Raw genomic sequence first — 21,249 nt, forward strand, 5'->3', positions numbered from 1 at the left:
AGACCCAGTGACAGCAGCCCTGGCAAGATGCCTCTAGTGAGTCAAAACCACATTGCAAAGTATGTTTTCCAACTTGTTCAGCAGAATGCATTAAATCCTGTAAATCCTTATTTTCAGCACAGTCAGGAATCAATCATTTTCTCTTTAAGCAATCCAATAATTTGCTGTTGATACTTTAACATATGAAACTGGCAATTTAAGGCCCTAATGGCCAAGGCTGCAGAAGTGTATACCTTCTTACCCCATCTATCCAGCCCCTGGAGTCTCTATCAGAGGGGGTAGGATTTTTGGCAGTAGTAGCCTTAATGCCCTTGGGTCCCTGTGAAATGGTCTCAGGATCCGCAGTAGGATTTTTAAAAAGGAACTTGTGAGGGTCAGGAACCCTGTAATATATATCAGGTTTTCTAGGAGCAGGAGGTAGAGAGTCAGGGACCAAACTAGATTTCGAAAAGGCATCATCAACAATGTCTAGTACAGGAGGGATAGCTAAAGTCCTGTGCTGGGGCAGGAGTAAAAAATCCCTAAGCCTCTTTTTAGAATCAGAGTAATCCTGTCTTTCCCAACGAAAATGCTCCCTAAGAGTATGCATGGTTTCACCAAAAGAGAAACCCTCTGCGGGGAATCAGAAGGAATAGAGTACTCTGCATCAGAATCCTTCATAGATAGATAAGGAATAATCCTGGTCATCAGAGGAAACAGAAATTTCAGAATCCTGGTCAGAAGTATCATAAGCAAATTCAGTGCTAGGTCTCTTAGAGGGGGGAGGTTGGCTTCCCCTGATTAAAGTAATATGGTCTTCAGTCATTCTTATTTGTTTTTTTAGGCATAGAGGTCTGACCATGTGGTCTGGGCATCAGTTTTCTAGGCATGGTTCGAGATTTAGGCCTTGAAGAAGAAAATGGTGTCGGTTTAATATGCAAGTCAATAGGCCTGAATACACCCTCAGAAGCCGGTGCCTGCACAGCAGCTCTGGACCCATCCAAGGTAGAGACATCTGCAGGTTCCACAGTTGAAGCATCTCGTGGCATACCAGACTCTGAATGGGTCTCAGTAGAAGCCTGCGAATCTGAACTAGCGTGTATCAGGGGCTGGGAAAGCGCCTCACTGAGTACTGGCGAACTGGCTTGGGAGAAGCATCGTCGGCAGCTTTGGACCTAGGTGGCCTGTCTCTGTCTTTATTCTTTGCGTTTTTTTGGAATGCCGGTAGTCGGATGGCTAACCGAAGACATATCTGGATAATTGAATTTGAGTACCAAAATATTTAGAAGCGTAAATATACAGACGACGAATAGTTCGTTGCTTAAATAAGGCACAAAACCAACAGCGAGGTACGTCGTGGTCAGGGCCTAGGCAAGGAATACAGTACGAATTAAAATCTTTATGAGGTATTTGCTTTCCACAAGAAATACAATTACTGACTTTTACTGACATCGGTTTACAGCAAGAAAAAGTTTCCCCAACTGGGTACTTGGCTTTAGCTGAAGACTTCGGTTCTGAAACTCGAAAATGAAAATTTCAGGAGTCGGCTGACTGGCACTTGCGAACTGCTTCTGCTTTGGGTACCACACGGCAAGAAAGACTGATATAATGGCATCGGCTGCATGCTTTACACCCTTCACTACCTGACATCACAGAAGATGAGACAGCAACCGATGCAGGACCCAAGACTTTGATAATCAGGCCGACTGAGGGCTACTGCAAGCAGATAACCTAAATGTGATGACTGCAACAATGAAACACGAAAAACATCTGTAAGCTTCAGACTGACTAGATCTGGGTGTGGGATCCCTGAGGGATGCGAGATCAGATCCGGAACCGGATCTAATGTCCAAGGAGGACAAACTACATGAGACCACAGAGAGGGGGAACCATACTTGGTGAGGCCAAAAGGACCAGTGGAAGTGGAGGATAGGCATACAGAAGACCGGAGGGCCAAGCATGAACCAGAGCATCTCTGGGGGTCTCTTCTGGAGGGGGTTCAGAGCGAAATACTCATTGCACTTTGCGTTGGAAAGGTTCAGAGCGAAATACTCATTGCACTTTGCGTTGGAAAGAGAGATGAAGAGATCGCAGCAAGGCCAACCCCACTTTTGGAAGGTCTATTCCGCTACTGAAGGATTCAGAGACCACTCGTAAGGCATCAGAATAGATCTGCTGAGCCTGTGTACCAAAATGGTGCACCTCCCCGGGATGTGCATTCCCCGTAGATAACAGCCAGTGGAGATCTCCCACTCACACAATCTCATGGCTTCGCGACGAATGGGATAAGACCTGGTTCCCCCGTTTGTTGAAGTACCAGACTACAGATATGTCTGTCTGCATGGCAATCGTCCCTAGGGGAAGATGGGCACAAAGATCTTGCAATGCCAGTAGCACTGCCTTCATCTCCAGAACAGTGACATGCAGTTTGGTCTCCAGGGAAGACACAAGCCTTGGACTGTCCTTCCCATGCAATGCCCCCCCCCCCCCCCCCCAAGTAGGAAGGTGTCCATGGTCACAGTTGCCGGGAGGATAAAAGTACGTCCCCAGAAGATGATCTGGGGATTGAAGCCACAACAGAAGTGAATCCTGTAGGCTCAGGACACAAACTGGATGGGATAATGGTAGATCTAGTAAGGACCACTGGATTGCTAGGGTCCACTGAAGAACCTTCATATTTAGATGAGCCGTGGGGATGAGGGTGATCGTGGTCGCCATGGACCCGAATGCTCAAAGAACTGATTCTGCAGGGGGATATTGGGTCTGAACAATGTACAACACAATGTCTGAGGGACTGAAGTCTGTCTGGGGTCAGAAAAACCTTGCTCTGAATGGTGTTTAACCAAGCTCCAATAAAGTCTAGAGTTTGAACGGGATCCAATAGGGGCTTGTTGAGATTTATGGTTATGCCCAACTGATGGGCGGTTTAAAGGAGGAGATCCTTACCTTGATACAGGCGATGTCTGATGTGGGCAGAGAGGAGCCAATTGTCCAGGTAGGGGAAGACCTGGAACCCCTGCAGCCACAGGTGAGCCACCACCACCACCACCACTGCCATCACCTTGGTAAACACCCCAGAGGCGGTGGTGAGAACAAAGGGTAGCACACTCTGAATTTGTAATGACTGACCCCTAGTCGAGAGCGCCTGTCCATTTTGATGCAAATACGCATCCTGGAAGTCCACTGAGCACATCCAGTTGTTTTTCTGAAGAAAGGGCACAAGAGATTGGAGAGTGACCATACGGAATTTTGTCTTAGCTACAGACAGGTTTAAGGTTGAAAGATCTAGAATGGGTCTCAAATCCCCTTTCTTCTTTGGCACTAAAAAGAACCTGCAATAGATGCCTAAACTGACTGGTCTGGGGGGACGGGCTGGATGACTTATTTTATGAGAAGCTTGAAAATTTCCAGTGCTGCTTCCTCTCTTTGCACGGGTAGAACAACCAGGAGGTGTTTGGGTGGGACTGGCATTTGAATGAAGGGGATTGAGTATCTTCTGGATATGATTTACAACACCCAATGATAGTCTGTAACTGACTCCCTGGATGTTAGGTGTAGCGAGAGACGTCCCCCGACTGCCTCCAGTGGTGAGCAGTCAGCAACCCTTCATTGCTGCTGCAAGCAGGTATGAGCGGGAATTAATCCTGAGACCTTTGATTCCTCGGACCCCCTCTGCCACAAAAATGGTCATATTCCCCCTCTGCCTCTGGGGGAAGGAGAATCCTGAGCATCACGGGAATAGCCCTGAGACTTCCAGAACCACATACTTTCACCCCTTGCTGATTCCGGGAAAAGGACCGTTGAGGGGTTGAGAAGCAGATCCAGATGGCAGACAAGGGTCTTTGTCTTTCTCTCTCTGGACCAACGCGTCTCAAACGGTCTTTTCGAAAACAGTGGAACCCATCATACGGGGCATTAGTGAAAGATGCCTTGAAGGCTTCTGAGAATGCACAAAGCCGGAGCCAAGCATGATGCCTGATGGCAACACCTGTACCGGCCACTCTAGTGGCACCTTTGGTACCGTGGGAAAGAAGCTGCATAGAGGTGTTGGAAACAGAAGTGAGGGTAGCCTTATGGGAGAACACCACCTTCTGCTTCACTGCCGACATGGACCCTAGGGCAGACTCAGCGACCTCCTTGACCAGGTCTTGCTGAAGTCTGATCACATATGCCATAAAGTTCAGCTCACATACCACGAAAATGGCTGAAGCGTAGAACTGCTTTCCAAAACGGTCCATTGCCCAGGACACTCAGTCTGGTGGTTGGACCGCAGAGCTCTCCTGAGTGAGCTCTTTCTTGGTGGCTGCCACCACCATGGCATCAACCAGGGACCCCTTAGACCAGTGTTACTTGTCTGACGGCACACTTAAAATCCTATCACGGCGCTTAGGAATAGGCTCCACTGTATTGGGCTCCTTCTACTTGCGGATTTAGTTGCATATCGGGCATGGGTCCACAAGGAGGGGACACCCAGGAGGTAGAGGGTCCTGTGTCAAATGCCTCCAGAAACACCAACTCATCTGGGTTTGGTTTTTGGACAAACCACCCCCATGCTGGTGAAGGATTTCCATGATGTCGCCAAAGGAGACATCTTCCAGGGGTGACAGAGGGGAACACTCCCCTTCCTCTAAATAGGTGTCTTCTGTGAGGGGCTCCGGCAGGGAAGTCCAAGTGCCTCCTTTAACACGTTTCCGAGGAAGCTCCTCATGGGGTGTCTCTGGGGAGGACTCAGAAACTTCTGGCTGTTCCCGTGGAGGAACTCTCTGGGGCAAACAGACAACAGGCTGTCCTTGAGGGGGGCAGGACGACAGAATCTGGACCAGAAACAGGAGGAGCCAGGACCAACTCAGATACCATCAAGGGTCTCGACAGAACCACCACGTCGAAAGCAGAAGAACGAATTCTGGAAGCTAGGGCTGAGATCAGGTCCGTAACTCTCTGTGTCAACGGGGTAGCTGGACCTGAGCCTCCAGGTGCCGATACACCAAGTGGAAGGGCCAACTCTGAAAGCCCTGGAGCAGACACCACCCCTTGGATCCGGGTCTGAGGCTACAGCTCCGAGCTAGTCAGAGCCGAACAGCTCAGTGCAATGGTCAGTGGTGAGGTACCAGGTACCATCGGCGCCAACCCCTCAACGCCGAGGGGCCTCAGACCCAAGAACGCTAAAACTAGGGGATGGACTGGAGAAGGAGTAATGGGTATAAAGGTGGACTGCTTGCTCCCAGCTCTGAAGGGGGAGGGGGCAGGCAAGATTCCCATCTGGATCTGGGTGCAGATTAATTTTTGCATCTTATCCACCTCGGCTTTGGAGAGGCTGCAGGTGAACTGGGGAGGAGAAAGCCATGGAAACTGGCCAGGAGTGGTGCCAAGGAGAGGCCGATAAACAGGATCAGTCCAGAGAAACCTCCGGCTCCAGGGAAAAGCATGGCGAAAGGAGGGGAGGGGAGCCCAGGCTGGCAGCCGGGTGAGACTTAGCCAGAGGCTCGGCCGAGGAAGCATAGACAGGGGACCGCTTCCTGGGCCTATCCCAGTATTTGTGCTTGTGCTTCTCCCCATCCCTGGGCCTCAAAGTGGGAGGTTGAGTCACAGAGGCTGGGGCAGAAGAAGTGGAAGTTGAAGCAGGGGCCGCCGAGGAATTTAGAGGAACGAGGTCCTGAGGATCAACTTGCTCCTCCTGTCCATGAATGCATGTGGGTTGAATCCTGCGCAGATCAAACAGGAAGTGTCCAAGTAAGGAACCCCTAGGCAAACCATGCACAGAGTGTGGCCATCAGAAGGGGGAAGCTTCTGTCCACACCCTGTGCATTTCCGGAACCCTGGCTTAGGGGTCCCAGCCATGGTGACAACACACACACTACCAAGTTAGAAAGGAAAGGAAAGAAAGGGACTAGGGGATAAACTAGAGGAACAGAAACTAAAAGAAGACATAGAAAAAGAGTAGAGAGAGACAAAAAATGTTGATAAATTATTTACCAGGAACCTGGAGCAATAGCCCACGATGCCAGCTAGACACACGGCAAACAAGATTTGAGGGGAGGAGGGAGACGGGGGCATTGTGGGCAGGGGAGGAGCTTGGAGTTGATGATAGAAAATGCGGCCAAGTCGGATCAGAGTCCCACGGGTTGAAGAGCAAATGAAAACAACTTCAGATCTAAAGACTAACTGGTGCATTTAAAAAGTAAGCTTTAATGTCCTCAGGACAGCTTTCTTTTCTGTGCTAGGCAAAGACTGTGGAAATATATCCTCAAGATGAAATCTGGAAAAGTACAGCATATGTTCAAAAAGTTCACTTCACAGGTTAAAGAGCAGGGACTCATTTCTATCTTTCCTTCTAAGACCATCTTCCAGAAAATAGGTAAAATGCTGATTGGTGGGCAAATTTAAATTTAACCATTCAAAGTATCAAGGAGGGTCTTTGATGTTACGCTTTTCTAACTTATAAAATAGCTTTCAACTACTGAAGTAATAGTTTATTGCAGAACTACAATACTGCAATGGTAAAGGATCACTGCTATAGTGCCAAGTGTTAATCTGGACTGGGGGTCCTGAAGAAAACTGTCCTCGTCCATGAATACAATGAAAAAAATATATAGTACAAGGCCATATTGCTGAAGATATTTAAAGAAAAGCAACAAAATTAATGTTAATATAATTGACTTGGTAGTATTTGCTTAACATATTTATTTGTACTCAGTGTTTTAGCAATTCTTTGACACAGTAACATCTATATTAATTCTGAAAAGATTTACCTGGCTGCTTCCTTGATAGTGAACTCAATAAAGTTTCTCTGAACTACTGGTGGTCCTTGTACCTCTTCAAGTAAATGAAATATTCTTTCATAATCTTTGGAGTGAAACAAACAAAGATTATTAAAGTAGAATTTGTTTTTTAAATCAGCTCTACAAAAGCAATTGTCCATGCTTTCTGAATACTGTTAAGATCACCTCTTGTACCATAAACATTAAGACTTCACTATCAAAAGACATACTGCAGGTTAGACAACCAAAAGACATACAAAATGATGTTTTAAACATCAAGGCCTTTTACCGTTTACAGCAGTTTGACATACAGTTGCTCAAACTGTCATCACAGCCTGTCATGCCTTGTAGGACACACACTTCATCTTTACCTCAGATGTTATCTACTACAAGCACCATCTGTGTACGTGTCATTATTCCCTGACCAGGTAAAAAGACTTATCTATAGAGGGCCACTTTCAGTCACAACATGGGAGTGTGAAGTACAAGAACAAAATAAAAAATTAGAATAACAAGTCAACTGAGTGACATGAAAAGGGTTGTCATTAAATCCTGCCATGCATAAATTATCAGCAATCGCATTCTTAACAGTTTCATAAAGCCCCAGAGAAAGTACAGTTGTGTACATTTACCATAAATGCAGATGTTCGAGTGTATTCACTGTTGCATTTGGGTTATCCCTTCCAGGGTAGCCCTCGGCTGGCCCGAATACCAAAGGCTTAGTATTTCTGCATCGGTTGCTGTCGCTTCAGGACTGACGTTGGGTCGTCAGTAGTATAAAGTAAGGCAGCAGACACCATTACAACAGTTTTTCTTGCCCTGTCAGGAGCCCCCAAGTGGGAGCCAGGTTATGGTGGAAGAACCCCACTAGTAGAAAGTAAATATCAAAATGTTCCTTATAAGGAGAGAGAGAGAAAGAAGACGGGGATGGAGGTAGGGATACCAGGACTGCAACAGTGAATACACTCGAACATCTACATTCATGTAAAGTGTACACAACTGTACTAGGTTCTTTGTGTTTCACTGTTGCAGTCATCACATTTGGGTCGATTCCCAAAACTGAAGAAATGGGTAGAGGCAGTCAAGGAAACCAGGGGCTGGCTAATATGCCCTTCAAGACTGCAGAGGGAAACCCTGCCCTGGATTTGGAGAAGAGAGGCAGGTAGTAATGTCTGGTAAAAGTGTGAACAGATGTCCAGGTGGCAGCCTCCATGATGTCCCTGATGGGGACTCCTCTAAGGAAAGCTGCAGAGGTAGAGGCTGCTCTGCCGGAGTGAGTCCTGACCCCCATAAGGGGAGGTTTTCCATGTTGCTTGCAACAGAAATGGATGCAATGTGCTATCCATTTGAAAATTGTTTGTTTGGAGATGATTTTGCCCTCTGCCCCTGCAGCAAAGCTAACCAGTAATTGCTCAGACTTTCTGAATGATTTAGTCCTGTCTAGATAGAATCTGAGCTGTCTGTGCACATCTAGAGAGTGCAGGATCCTTTCCCACTAGCTTTGTGGGTTAGGGAAAAAGGTGGGCAAATGAATGGATTAGTTAAGAGCCACACTGGACATCGCGTTGGGCATGAAGGATGGGTTAGTCCTGAGGGAAACCATGTCAGCATGGAAGATGATGAAGGGCTCCCAAGCCATGATTGCTTGTAGCTCAGAGACTCTTCTGGCTGAAGTGATGGCCGGAAGAAAAGCAGTCTTCCAGGAGAGAAATTTTAACTCTGCTGAAGATGCTGGTTCAAAGGGGGGCAGGGTGAGCTTTTCCAAAACGAAGTTAAGGTCAAAAGTTGGGGTAGGTGCTCATCTGGATGGCCTCAAGTTGCTAGCTCCTCTTAGGAATTGTTTGATCAGAAGGTGAGAGAAAAGGGGCTGCTCAGTATGGAAATGAGCAGAAAGAGCAGAGGCATAATTTTAATAGAGGAAAAAGAGAGACCACTGTGAAGCAGGTCAGCTAGGTAATCCAGGATGAGAGGTAGGGAGGGATGTGCCCCATTGGTTCCCTTAGCCTGAATCCAGTTGCAGAACCTTTCCATTTGTCAACATTAAGTCTTTCTAGTGCTAGGGCGTCTGGCCTCACGTATGACATCTAGAACCTGTTTACTGAGGTTGGCAGACTGATCAGTGGTCAAGGAGTAAGCCAGGCTGCCACGTTGAGGGTCTGCAATTGAGGATGCATGAATTCTCCTTCCCTGTGGGTCAGGAGGGTTGGGGTCTGAGTGAGATGCCATGGTGGCATTGGGGACAGGCTGCGCAGCAGTGGGTACCAGTGCAGGCGAGGCCAGTCTAGAGCAATAAGAATTGTCCTTGGTTTTTCCTCCCTTATTTTGAGCAGTACCCTGGTGAGGAGAGGTAGTGGAGGGAATGCATAGACCAATATACTGACCCAGGGAAAGGATAGGGCATCTTCTTTCCAAGACATGCAGTGATGCTCCCTGGTGCAGAATTTGCTGAGCTGATGGTTGATGTGGGAGGCAGAGAGGTCGATCTTCGGGGTGCCCCATTTCTGAGTTATTAGGGTGAAGGTTCTTTTGTTTAGTTGCCACGTGTGGGTCCAGAAGATTTCTGCTTAAGTTGTCTGCCAGAGAGTTTAGAGAGCCTGGCAGGAATAGTCTTCGGTGGAGTTGCATGGCAGAGGCTGTGGGCCAAAGGGTCATAGCCAGCATGCATACAGGGTAGGAGTGAGTCCCTCTCTGCTTGTTAATATACCACATCACAGTGGGGTTGTCTGTTTTGATCAGGAGAGCCCCTGGGGAAAGAAAGGGCCTGAAAGCGGTCAATGCGTGCTGAAGAGCTAACATCTCTTTTTGGTTGATGTGCAGATGGATTTGCTGTGGGCTCCATTGGCCCTGTATGCACCTGCAGTCGAGTCTGATGCACCTCTGGAGAGGGTCTGGGCAGTGAGGGGTGGTGAGAAAGGTAGTCCCTTGTTGTGGGAGCATGCTGCTGCCCACCAAAGAAAATCTTTCCTTAGGCAAGGAATCACTGGTATAAGAGTTTCCAGGTCTTGAGAGTGTTGTCACCAAAGGCTTTTTAGGTACCACTGAAGATTCCTGATATGCAGTCTGGCATATGGAATGAGCAGAATGCAAGATGTCATGAACCCCAGAACTTGCAGGATTTTCCTTGCAGTAAGCTGGGGTCTGGTGGCTACTTGAGAAAAGTAGGCTGTCGGGTATGTTTGCTTTTCTGGTGTAAGGAATTCCATCTGGGATGCTGTGTCCAGGCTTGCTCCCAGGAATATAATCCTTTGGGTGGGTACTAGTTTGGATTTTTCATTGATAGTATACCCTAGGGAGGTCAGTAGGGACTTTACAAAGGCCAGATGCTTGAACAGCTTTTCCTGACTGTCTGCCTGAATTAGGCAGTTGTCTAAGTATGGGTAAATTTGGATATTCTTTTGTCTGCAGAAGGCAATGGCAGGAGCCAGATATTTTGTGAAAACTCTAGGAGCAGTAGATAAGCCAAAGGGAAATGCAGAGAACTGAAAGTGCAGGGATCCTGCCCTAAAACATAGATATTTCCTGCATGATTTCCTGATAGGAATGTGGAGGTAGGCCTCTTAGGTCTAGGATGGCTAGCCAATTATCCTTGGAGAGTATGGGTAGTAGTTGCTGGAGGGTGAGCATTTTGAATTTTGGTATCACCAGGAAGGTGTTTAAAATGGATAGATCAAGGATGGTGCACCAGGTGCCCTCTTTTCTGGGTACCAGAAATAGTCTGGAGTAAAAACCTTGGCCCATCTGTTCTGCAGGAACGTGCTCTGTTGCCCTCATAGAGAGCAGGAAAAGGACTTGCTTTTTTGCCTCTGCCCACTGGTTTGGAGGTAGATCTGGGAACCCTTTTGGGGTTGGAAAGAAAATTTTTATCCCTAAGACACTATGTTGAGGACCCACCGGTCGTTAGTAATGGTGGCCCAGGTGCTTGCATGAAAGGAGAGTTTTCCTCCTAGGAGCAAGTGTAGGTGGGCAGAGGGAGGGGGTGGGGGAGGAGAGTCATTGTGAGTTCTTACCATGATGGGGTAGCTTAGAACCCCCTAGGTTTGAAGCGGAGGAATTCCACTGTTTTGATCCCTGCATTCCCTGTGGCTGCTGTCTGGGGGGGGGGTCTGCTTCCCCAGGGTCTGGGCTGAACTGACCTGGAAGGAGCAGGAAAGGATTAGTGCTTGGAGGGGCAATGCCTGCTGGACCTGTTGGAAATCCGTAACTGTCTGCATAGATTTAGCTATTTCTTCCATCTTTTTAAGGCCTCCTCTGCCTTAGTGCCAAATAAGTTATCCTTGTGCAAGGGTCCATCCAATAATTTAGATTTAACATGGTCTGGCAAGGGCTGCTCCTTAAGCCATGAATGCCTTCTAAGGACAGAACCAGTGACTGCTGCCCTGCATGAAGCTTCTGGGGCATCAAAAAGTACAGTTTTGTACCTACCATAAATGTAGATGTCCGATAGGTATGCATCTGCAGTCATCACATATGGGTTTGTCCTGCCTCAGGCAGCCCTTCGGTTGGCCGGATTCCAAAGTCTGGGTCCGGCGTCAGCTGATGTCGCCCCTTCCCCGACGTCAGAGCGCCTGGGGTATAAAAGCGTCAGCCGACGCCATCTTCCTCAGTGTTCCTTGCCCCAGATGCCAGGTGCCCTCCAAGGAAGGCTAAATTTGGAGAAATGCAATAAATTCCAAACATGCACAGAAATATATATATATATATATATATATATATATATATACACACATATATATATATATATATATATATATATATATATATCTATATAAAACAAATACACCATAATAGATAAAGTACAGTTTTGTACCTACCATAAATGTAGATGTCCGAGAGGTATGCATCTGCAGTCCTAACAAATGGGTTGTCCTGGCCTCAGGCAGCCCTTCGATCGGCCGGATTCCAAAGTCTGGGTCTGGCCTCGGCTGATGTCACACTTCACCCGACGTCATAGCTGCAGTTCAGCGGGTATAAAGGCATCAGCCGACGCCATTTTCCTCAGTGTTTCTTGCCCCAGATGCCAGGTGCCCTCTAGGAAGGCTAAATTTGGATAAATGCAAATGTTTCCAAACAATAGAGAGCAAATAGAAATAAACATGTATATACATATATACAAACAAATACACCATAATAGATTCCCCCAGCTAGCTACAAGATGGGCAAATACCCTAGGAGTACCACAGAGGGGAAGGAGGGTGGGTAATCCTGACTGCAGATGCATACCTCTCGGACATCTACATTTATGGTAGGTACAAAACTGTACTATGTCCTTCAAGGATGCATCTGCAGTCCTAACAAATGGGTAGAATACCATAGCCAAACTGGGGGGGGGGAGGCACTAAGGAGGCACTAAGAGTTTATGGTGTAGTTAAGATCCCTTGCAAAACAGCAGTGGCAAAACCTGCTCGGGATCTGGAGTATAAAGGTAGATTACAATGCTTGGCAAATGTATGCACGGAGCTCCAAGTAGCAGCTTCTAAAATGTCTTTGGTAGCCACTCCTCGTAAGAAAGCTGTAGTAGTGGCTGTAGCCCTTGTGGAGTGAGGTCTGATGTTTTCTGGAGTTGCCTTTCCATGAAGAGAGTAACAAAATCTAATGCAATTTCCTATCCATTTTGAGATTGTTTGTTTTGAAATTGCTTTTCCTTCCATTCTTGTTGCATATGCTACCAGAAGTTGGTCAGTTTTTCTATTGTTCTTGGTTCTGTCCAGGTAGTAGCGCAATTGTCTGTGTACATCCAAGGTATGCAGCAATCTTTCCCCCCTGTTCTGTGGGTTGGGGAAGAAAGTTGGTAGGTGTATTGCTTGATTTAATGATACCCTGGAGACCACCTTTGGCATAAAGGTAGGATTAGTTCTCATGGACACGCTATCCTGATGGAAGATAAGGAAGGGCTGTACTGCCATTAATGCCTGTAATTCAGAAACCCTTCTAGCTGAAGTGATTGCCAGCAGGAATGCAGTCTTCCAAGATAAGTACTGTAATTCTGCTGTTGCTGCTGGTTCAAAAGGGGGAAGTGTCAACTTTTCCAACACAAAGTTCAAGTCCCATGCAGGCAATGGAGGTTTCCTTGGTGGCTTTACATTTTTAATTCCTCTGAGAAACTGTCTGAGTAGAGGTTGAGAAAAGACTGGAGGATCCATGTTGTATTCTGCTGAAATTGCTGATGCATGAATCTTAATGGAGGAGTAGGAGAGACCATTGTGGAAAAGCTCTGCTAAGTATTCCAGGATGTTAGCTATGTTTGCCAATGATACATCCATTCCTTTTGTTGCACTCCAAATGAGATATCTTTTCCATTTTGCTGTATAAGTTTTCCTTGTTGAGGGTCTGCGAGCCTCCAAGATAATGTCTTTAACCCTTTGAGATAAATCTGGGTTATTTTTCCTTATGTAATGTTCCAAGCAGCTAGCTGCAGTGTTTTCAAGTTTGGATGCAGGATTTTGAAGTTGTTCTGTGTTAGCAGTAAAGGTAGTAAGGGTAGAGGCCATGCGTGTTCCCGGGACATACTCCTCAGTAGCGGGTACCAATGTTGCCTTGGCCAATCTGGAGCTATCAAGATGATCCTCGGGTGATCTTCCTTGATCTTCAGTAGCACTTTGTGCATCAAAGGAAGAGGTGGGAATGCATATGCTGTCAGGTTTTCCCAACTGAAGGATAGGGAGTCCACCTTCCAAGCAAGTGGGTGGTATGTCCTTGTGCAGAATTTTTTCAATTGGTGGTTGTGTGGGGATGCGAACAGGTCTATTTCTGGCAGTCCCCATTTCCTTGTGATGGTTTTGAAGATGTCTGGATGCAGCATCCATTCGTGGGCATCCGTGGTGGTTCTGCTTAAGATGTCTGCTAGTATATTTTCTTTTCCTGGCACAAATATGGCTTGGAGCTGAATGTTGAGGCTCAGGGCCACATTCCAGAGGTCCATTGCCATCCGGAATAGAGGATATGAATGTGTGCCTCCCTGTTTGTTGATATGCCACATGACTGTGGTGTTGTCCGTCCTTATCAGCAAATGACCCTGTTGAAGAAATGGTCTGAATGTCTGAATTGCCTGCTTTACTGCCAGCATCTCTTTTTGATTTATGTGTAGGTTCATCTGGTCTTGAGTCCATAAGCCTTGTATGCACTTGTCCACCATGTGTGCCCCCCAACCGAGGTCTGAGGCGTCCGTGGTGATAGTCTGGCTTGGGTGAGGCCTGTGGAAGGGCAGTCCTTTGTTCAATTGACAGGCCTGGGCCCACCACTGGAATTCTTGCTTCAGGCATGGAATTATTGGAATTTGGGTTTCTAGGCTGTGCTTGTGCTGAGACCATAAATTCCTCAGGTACCATTGCAACTTTCTCATATGTAGCCTGGCATGTGGGATTAATATTATGCAGGATGCCATGTAACCCAGGGCTTGCAGGATTTTCCTTGCTGTAAGCTGGTTCTGCGTTGTTAGTGCCATGAAATAGAGTGGTAGCTGCTTCTGTTTTTCTGCTGTGAGGAATGCCATCTGGTTTGATGTGTCCAGTTCTGCACCCAGGAAGGTTATCCTTTGGGATGGTATCAGCCTTGACTTTTTTGTGTTGACTGTGCATCCCAGGGCTTGCAGCAGGTGAATAACCTTTTTCAAATCTTTTGTTAATTTGTCTTTGCTGTCCGCTTGTAACAGGCAGTCGTCCAGGTATGGATAAATTTGAATTCCTGAAGCCTGCAATGAGCAATTACTGATGCCAGGCATTTCGTAAATACTCTGGGCGCAGTAGATAAGCCAAAAGGCAATGCTGAGAATTGATAATGCTCTGATCCTGCAATAAATCTGAGGTATCTTCTGCAATTTGGTCGTATGGGGACGTGCAGGTATGCCTCCTTGAGATCCAGAGTCACCAGCCAAGACTCCTTGCCCAGCATGGGAAAAAGTTGCTGTAGGGTCAGCATTTTGAATTTTGGAACAATGAGATAGGTGTTTAGAGCGGACAGGTCGAGGATAGGTCTCCATTGGTTTTCCTTTCTTGGTACTAGGAAAAGCCTTGAATAAAATCCTTGTCCTTGTTGCATAGCCGGTACCTTTTCTATAGCTCTCATCCTTAGTAAGTGGTCTATTTGCTGTAGAGCGTTTGTCCTTTGGTTTGGAGGTAGGTTTGGCATTCCTCTCTTCCTTGGAAGAGTATGGAAGTGAAACCTGTAGCCTTTGTCTATTGTCTGTAAAATCCATTTGTCTCCTGTAATGTAATGCCAATTTACTGAAAATAAGGCTAATTTTCCGCCTAAGGGTGCTGCCAGTTGTTCCCTGGTAGGCGGTTTTAGAGCCAAGTCACTGTGATTGTCCTGTAGAAGTGGTAGTGGCTGGATCTGTGGCAGTAGTTCTCTGGCTGTTAGGCTGCCACTGGCGCCCCTGTAGGCACCTCTGGATTGACCTCTGCCTCTAGGGCATCTATTTCTGCTTCTCTGTGCTCTGGTGGTGTCTGGAAAGGACCAATTCTTGGAAGGCCAGTTCCTACTAAACCTCGGAGGCTGGACCTGTAAGAAATCCTTGACTGTCTGGACAGATTTAGCTTTTTCTTCCACCTTCTTCAACACTTGCTGTGCAGGGGAACCAAACAAACTGTGCTTTTCCATGGGAGCATCTAGAAGCTTTGACTTTACGTGGTCTGGTAAGGATTGCTCTTTTAACCATGCATGCCTTCTGATCACTGTACCAGTCATGGCTGATCTAAAGGAAGCCTCCAGTGCATCATAGCCGCATTTTAAGGAATGATTACTGACCTGCTGAGTGTTATGCACCAAATCCTGAAGGGACTTACGGTCTAAAGGTTCAGGCGAGGACAGTTTTTTAGTGAGCTGATCTAACAGAAATTCCTGATACTGAATCATGTGGAATTGACAGTTTAAGGCCCTAGCCGAAAGAGTAGCAGAAGTATAAACTTTTTTACCCCATCTCTCCAATGTCCTAGATTCTCTTTCAGAGGGGAGGGGGTTTTTGGTAGAGGCAGCTGCTACAGCTTTGGGGCCCTGTGATATAGTTTCAGGATCTGCAATAGGAGCCTTGTACAAATGATAATGTGTGTCCGGAACCCTGTAGTATCTGTCGGGCTTAGCAGGGGCCGGAGGCAGTGAGTCAGGGGCAGTACAAGCATCATTAAATGCATCATCCACAACTGTAAGTACTGGAGGAATAGCTAAAGACCTATGCTGTGGTAAATGTAAAAAGCTCCTAAGCCTTTTCCTAGAATCTGAAAAATCCTGGCCCTGCCATTGAAATTGTTCCCTCATAGCATGCAAGGTTTCCCCAAAATAAAATTCCTCAGGAGGAGAGGCAGAAGGTATGGAATCCTCTGCATCAGAGTCCTCATATGGAGAGTAAGGGCCCTCTGGAGGATTTGTGTTTTCTGAGTCATCAGAGGAATAATCTGAAGAAACTGGCTCAGGGGGCTCTGCTCTAAGCCTCTTCTCTGGAGGTGGGTGAGAGGCCCTGTCAGGGTGAGACTGGGTTCCCCTGATCAAAGAAATGAGATCCTCTGCTAGACTAAGCATTTGAGTACTAGAGCTAGGCCTGTGAGAGGGGGCTTTAGCAGGCACGGCCTTTGAAGATTTAGCTGCTTTAGCCCTGGCAAAGCCTTAATTGACATGGATGCAGGGGGCCTAGCAGCTCCACGTGCAGGAGTAGATACATCTAAGGGGATAGTATCTGATAAATCCTGAGAAACTGTAAGAGCAGGTGGATTATCAGTAGCAGATTCCGCCATGCTGGAAGAGGCCTCGGTAGAAGGAGGCATGCTTTCGGCCGAAGGAAGAACCGCGGACTTGGCTTCGGCCGAAACCGAGACACTCGCGGTTGGCTTAACCGCGGTTTCGGCCGAAACCGCGGACCGCGAGTGTCGGTCCTTTTCCTTACGCTTTTTAGCTAAATGTGAAGTCGGAGTCTCCGACGGCATGATATAAGCAAAAGCGGAGCCGAAAAACTCCTCTGCAAACTCCGACCGACGTCTAAGTGTTCGCCGGTTGAAGGAAGCACAGGCTAGACAAGCTGCTACGTCGTGGTCTGGGCCTAAACAAGGTAGGCAGTAAGAGTGGAAATCTTTATGAGGTATTTGTTTCCCACAAGTTAAACAGTTATTCACTTTTTCTGACATCGGCTGAGGCAAGAAAGAGTCCCCAACGGGGTACTTAGCTTTTTAGAAGTCTTCGGTAGTAGCAATCTCTGGTTCTGACCGACCGGCACTTGCGAACAGCTTCTGCTTCGGGCACCGCGCGGCAAGAAAGACTGGGGAAAATGCCGTCGGCTGATGCCTTTATACCCGCTGAACTGCAGCTATGACGTCGGGTGAAGTGCGACATCAGCCGAGGCCAGACCCAGACTTTGGAATCCGGCCGACCGAAGGGCTGCCTGAGGCCAGGACAACCCATTTGTTAGGACTGCAGATGCATCCTTGAAGGACATCCCCAGCTAGCTATGAGAGGGAGAAGTACCCAATAAATTCCAAAGAGGGGAAGGAGGGAGGGTAAACCTGACTGCAGTTGCATACCTATCGGACATCTACATTTATGGTAGGTACAAAACTGTACTATGTCCTTCAAGGATGCATCTGCAGTCATCACATATGGGTTGAATACCATAGCCAATCTGGGGGTGGAGGATCTATGTAAAGGATGGTGCAGCTAAAATGCCCTGCAGGACTGCCGTAGCAAAGCCTGCTCTGGATCTGGAATATAAAGGTAAATTGTAATGCTTGGAAAATGTATGCACGGAGCTCCATGTAGCAACTTCTAAAATGTCCTTGGTAGCCACCCCTCTTAAGAAGGCTGTGGAGGTGGCTGTGGCTCTGGTGGAATGAGGTCTAATGTTAGCTGGCACAGTTTTTCCATGAAAGGAATAACAAAAACGAATGCAATTCCCTATCCATTTTGAAATTGTCTGTTTGGAAATTGCTTTTCCTTGTGCACCAGCAGCATATGCTACCAACAGCTGGTCATTTTTTCTGTAGCTTTTAGTTCTGTCCAAGTAGTAGCGCAACTGTCTGTGTATGTCCAGGGTGTGCAGAAGTTTCTCCCCTTTGTTTTGTGGATTTGGAAAGAAGGTAGGCAGGTGAATAGCTTGATTCAATGAGACCCTGGATACCACCTTTGGCATAAATGAAGGATTGGTTCTCAACGAGACTCTGTCCTGATGAAAAATAAGAAATGGCTGTACTGCCATGAGGGCCTGTAACTCAGATACTCTTCTTGCTGAGGTTATGGCCAGAAGGAAGGCGGTCTTCCAAGACAGGAACTGTAGTTCTGCAGATGCTGCTGGTTCAAAGGGAGGCAGAGCTAGTTTTTCCAACACGAAGTTAAGGTCCCAAGTAGGCACTGGAGGTTTCCTTGGAGGATTGATGTTTTTAATTCCTCTTAGAAACCGTCTTAGGAGAGGATGAGAAAAGACAGGTGGATCAGTATTGTACTCTGCTGAAATTGCTGAAGCATGAATTTTAATGGAAGAGTAAGACAGGCCATTGTGGAGCATTTCTGCCAAGTATTCCAGGATATGTGCCACGCTCATCACTGTCGCATCTAGGCCCTTTGTGGTGCTCCAGGTTTGAAATCTTTTCCATTTTGCTGGATATGCCTTTCTTGTGGAAGGCCGGCGAGCTTCCATGATGATATCCTTCACTCTCTTGGATAGCTTATCTTGAGGAGGAGTCAAGGTATTTTCCAGGCTGTTAGTTTCAAGGTTTTCAGGTTGGAATGCAGAGTTTTGTAATTGTGCTGTGTCAGGAGAAGTGGCCATTGAGGAAGAGGCCATGGTTTCGTGCGTGACATGCTCTTTAACAGTGGGTACCAGTGCTGTCTTGGCCAGTCTGGAGCTATCAGAATCACTTTTGGCTGCTCTGTCCTGATCTTCAGTAAGACCTTGGTCATTAATGGAAGAGGTGGAAATGCATACACTGTTAGAGTTCTCCAGCTGAAAGATAGGGCGTCCACTTTCCATGCTTGTGGGTGGTATGTCCTTGAGCAGAATTTCTTCAGCTGATGATTGAGGGGGGAGGCAAAAAGATCTATGTCTGGCCTTCCCCATGATTGTGTTATCTGTAGGAAGATGTCTGGGTGCAGCATCCATTCGTGTGCATCCATGATACTTCTGCTTAATCTGTCCACCAGCATATTGTCTTTTCCTGGCACAAACTGAGATTGCAGCTCTATATTGAGTTTCAAGGAAAGTTCCCATAGATTCATTGCCAGTCTGCAAAGAGGGTAGGAATGGGTGCCTCCTTGCTTGTTTATGTACCACATAACTGTAGTGTTGTCTGTCCTTATTAGCAGGTGGCCTTGATGCAGGAAGAGTTTGAAGGCCTCGATTGCATGTATCACTGCCAGCATTTCCTTTTGGTTTATGTGCATGCGTAGCTCCTTTTGTGACCATAGTCCTTAAATACATCTGCCGTCCATGTGTGCTCCCCAACCGTGGTCTGAAGCGTCCGTTGTAATGGTTTGGCTGGCTATTGGCTTGCTGAAGGGCAGACCCCTGTTTGACTGGCTTGCTTGAGCCCACCACAGAAATTCCTTTTGGAGGTATGGAATGAGTGGGATCAAAGTTTCTAAGCTGTGACTGTGCTGAGTCCATAAACTCCTTAGGTACCATTGTAGTTTCCTCATATGCAGCCTTGCTTGTGGTATCAGAAGAATGCAAGATGCCATGTAACCCAGGGCCTGCAGGATTTTCCTTGCAGTCAGCTGAGTTTGTCTTGTCAGATTCTTGAAGTAATCCGGTAGTTGTCTTTGTTTTTCTTCCGTGAGAAAAGCCATTTGGGTGGTTGTGTCTAGATTCGCACCCAGAAAGGTTATTCTTTGGGATAGAACAAGTCTTGATTTGTGAATGTTGACTGTATATCCCAAGGCCTGCAGTAGGTGGATGGCATAATTCAAGTCCTTTACCAAAGTTTGTTGGCTGTCCGCTTGTATAAGGCAGTCGTCCAGATATGGGTATATTTGAATCCCCTGAAGTCTGCAGTGTGCAATTACTGATGCCAGGCATTTCGTGAATACTCTGGGCGCACTAGATAAGCCAAAGGGCAATGCTGAGAATTGATAATGCTCTGAACCTGCAAGAAATCTGAGGTGTCTTCTGCAACTTTGTCTGATAGGGACATGCAGGTATGCCTCCTTGAGGTCTAGAGTCACCAGCCAAGTCCCCCTGCCCAGCATGGGAAGGAGTTGCTGTAGAGTCAGCATTTTGAATTTTGGCACAATGAGAAAAGTATTCAGTGCGGACAAGTCGAGAATAGGCCTCCATTGATTTTCTTTTCTTGGAACAAGGAATAGTCTGGAATAAAATCCTTGGCCTTGTTCTGAAAGAGGAACCTTTTCTATAGCTTTCATTTGCATTAAGTTGGAGATTTGTTTCAAAGCCTCCGTCCTTTGATTTGGTGGCAGGTCTGGCATGCCTTTTCTTTTTGGCAATGTGTGAAAATGGAACCTGCATCCTTTGTCTATTATTTGCAGTGTCCATTTGTCTCTTGTAATACTGTGCCAATTTTCTGAGAATAAAGAAAACTTTCCGCCCAAAGGTGCTTCTAATTGAGCCCTGGTTGGCGGAGTCAAAGCAAAGTCACTGAGTCTGTCCTTGTGCAGCAGTTGCAGGTCCTGCACTACCTCTCTGGTTGGGAGGCTGCCACTGACAGCCTCTGTAGGAGCCTTTAGCTTGCCCTCTACCCTCTGGCACGCCTGTTCTTGCCTCTCTGAAATCTTTCTGTGTCCGGAAAGGACCAATTCTTGGTAGGCCAATTTCTGCTGAATCTTGGTGGTTGGACTTGTAGAAAATCTTTGACTGTTTGTACAGATTTTGCCCTTTCCTCAAATTTCTTTAAGACCTCCTGAGCAGTGGAGCCAAATAACTTTTGCTTTTCCAGTGGAGCATCCAGAAGCTTAGCTTTAACATGGTCTGGCAGAGATTGTTCCTTCAGCCAAGCATGCCTACGTATGACTGCACCTGTCATAGCTGACCTACATGAAGCTTCTAATGCATCATAACCACACTGCAAGAAATGGCTGCTAACCTGCTGGGAGTTATTTACCAGATCCTGAAGTGATTTGCAATCGAGGGGTTCAGGTGAAGACAGTTTCTTATGCAATTCATCTAACAAATACTCTTGGTACTGTATCATATGAAATTGACAATTTAATGCCCTCATAGAAAGAGTAGCAGAAGTATACACTTTTTTACCCCATCTCTCTAAAGCCCTGGACTCCCTTTCAGACGAGAGTGGATTTTTAGCAGTGGCAGCTGCAACCCCTTTATGGCCCTGGGAAATAGTTTCTGGATCAGCAGAGTGGGCCTTGTAAAGAAACAGATGCGAGTCCGGGACCCTGTAGTACCTATCAGGTTTGACAGGGGCCGGAGGAAGTGTGTCAGGGGTTATGCTAGACTCAGAGTACACATCATCAATGACATTCAAAACAGGAGGAATAGCCAAAGGTCTATGCTGAGGTAAATGCAGAAAAGTTCTTAATCTTTTCCTGGAATCAGAGAATTCCTGGCCCTGCCATTTGAAATGCTCTC

General features: G+C 46.8%; 1 protein-coding gene across 1 annotated transcript in view; it reads right to left on the reverse strand.

Annotated features, from left to right (window-relative positions):
• The window catches only part of LOC122806148 (integrator complex subunit 6-like), a 1,076,381-nt gene that overhangs the window by 161,847 nt on the left and 893,285 nt on the right, over window positions 1-21,249 (reverse strand). The window contains exon 11 of the mRNA XM_044076385.1: window positions 6,729-6,822. Coding sequence (XP_043932320.1) covers window positions 6,729-6,822 — 94 coding nt within the window. The remainder of the gene's footprint in view (window positions 1-6,728; window positions 6,823-21,249) is intronic.

The sequence above is a fragment of the Protopterus annectens genome, chromosome 7.part0 (assembly GCF_019279795.1).
Source record: "Protopterus annectens isolate FY-2018-M chromosome 7.part0, PAN1.0, whole genome shotgun sequence".
NCBI lineage: Eukaryota > Metazoa > Chordata > Ceratodontiformes > Protopteridae > Protopterus > Protopterus annectens.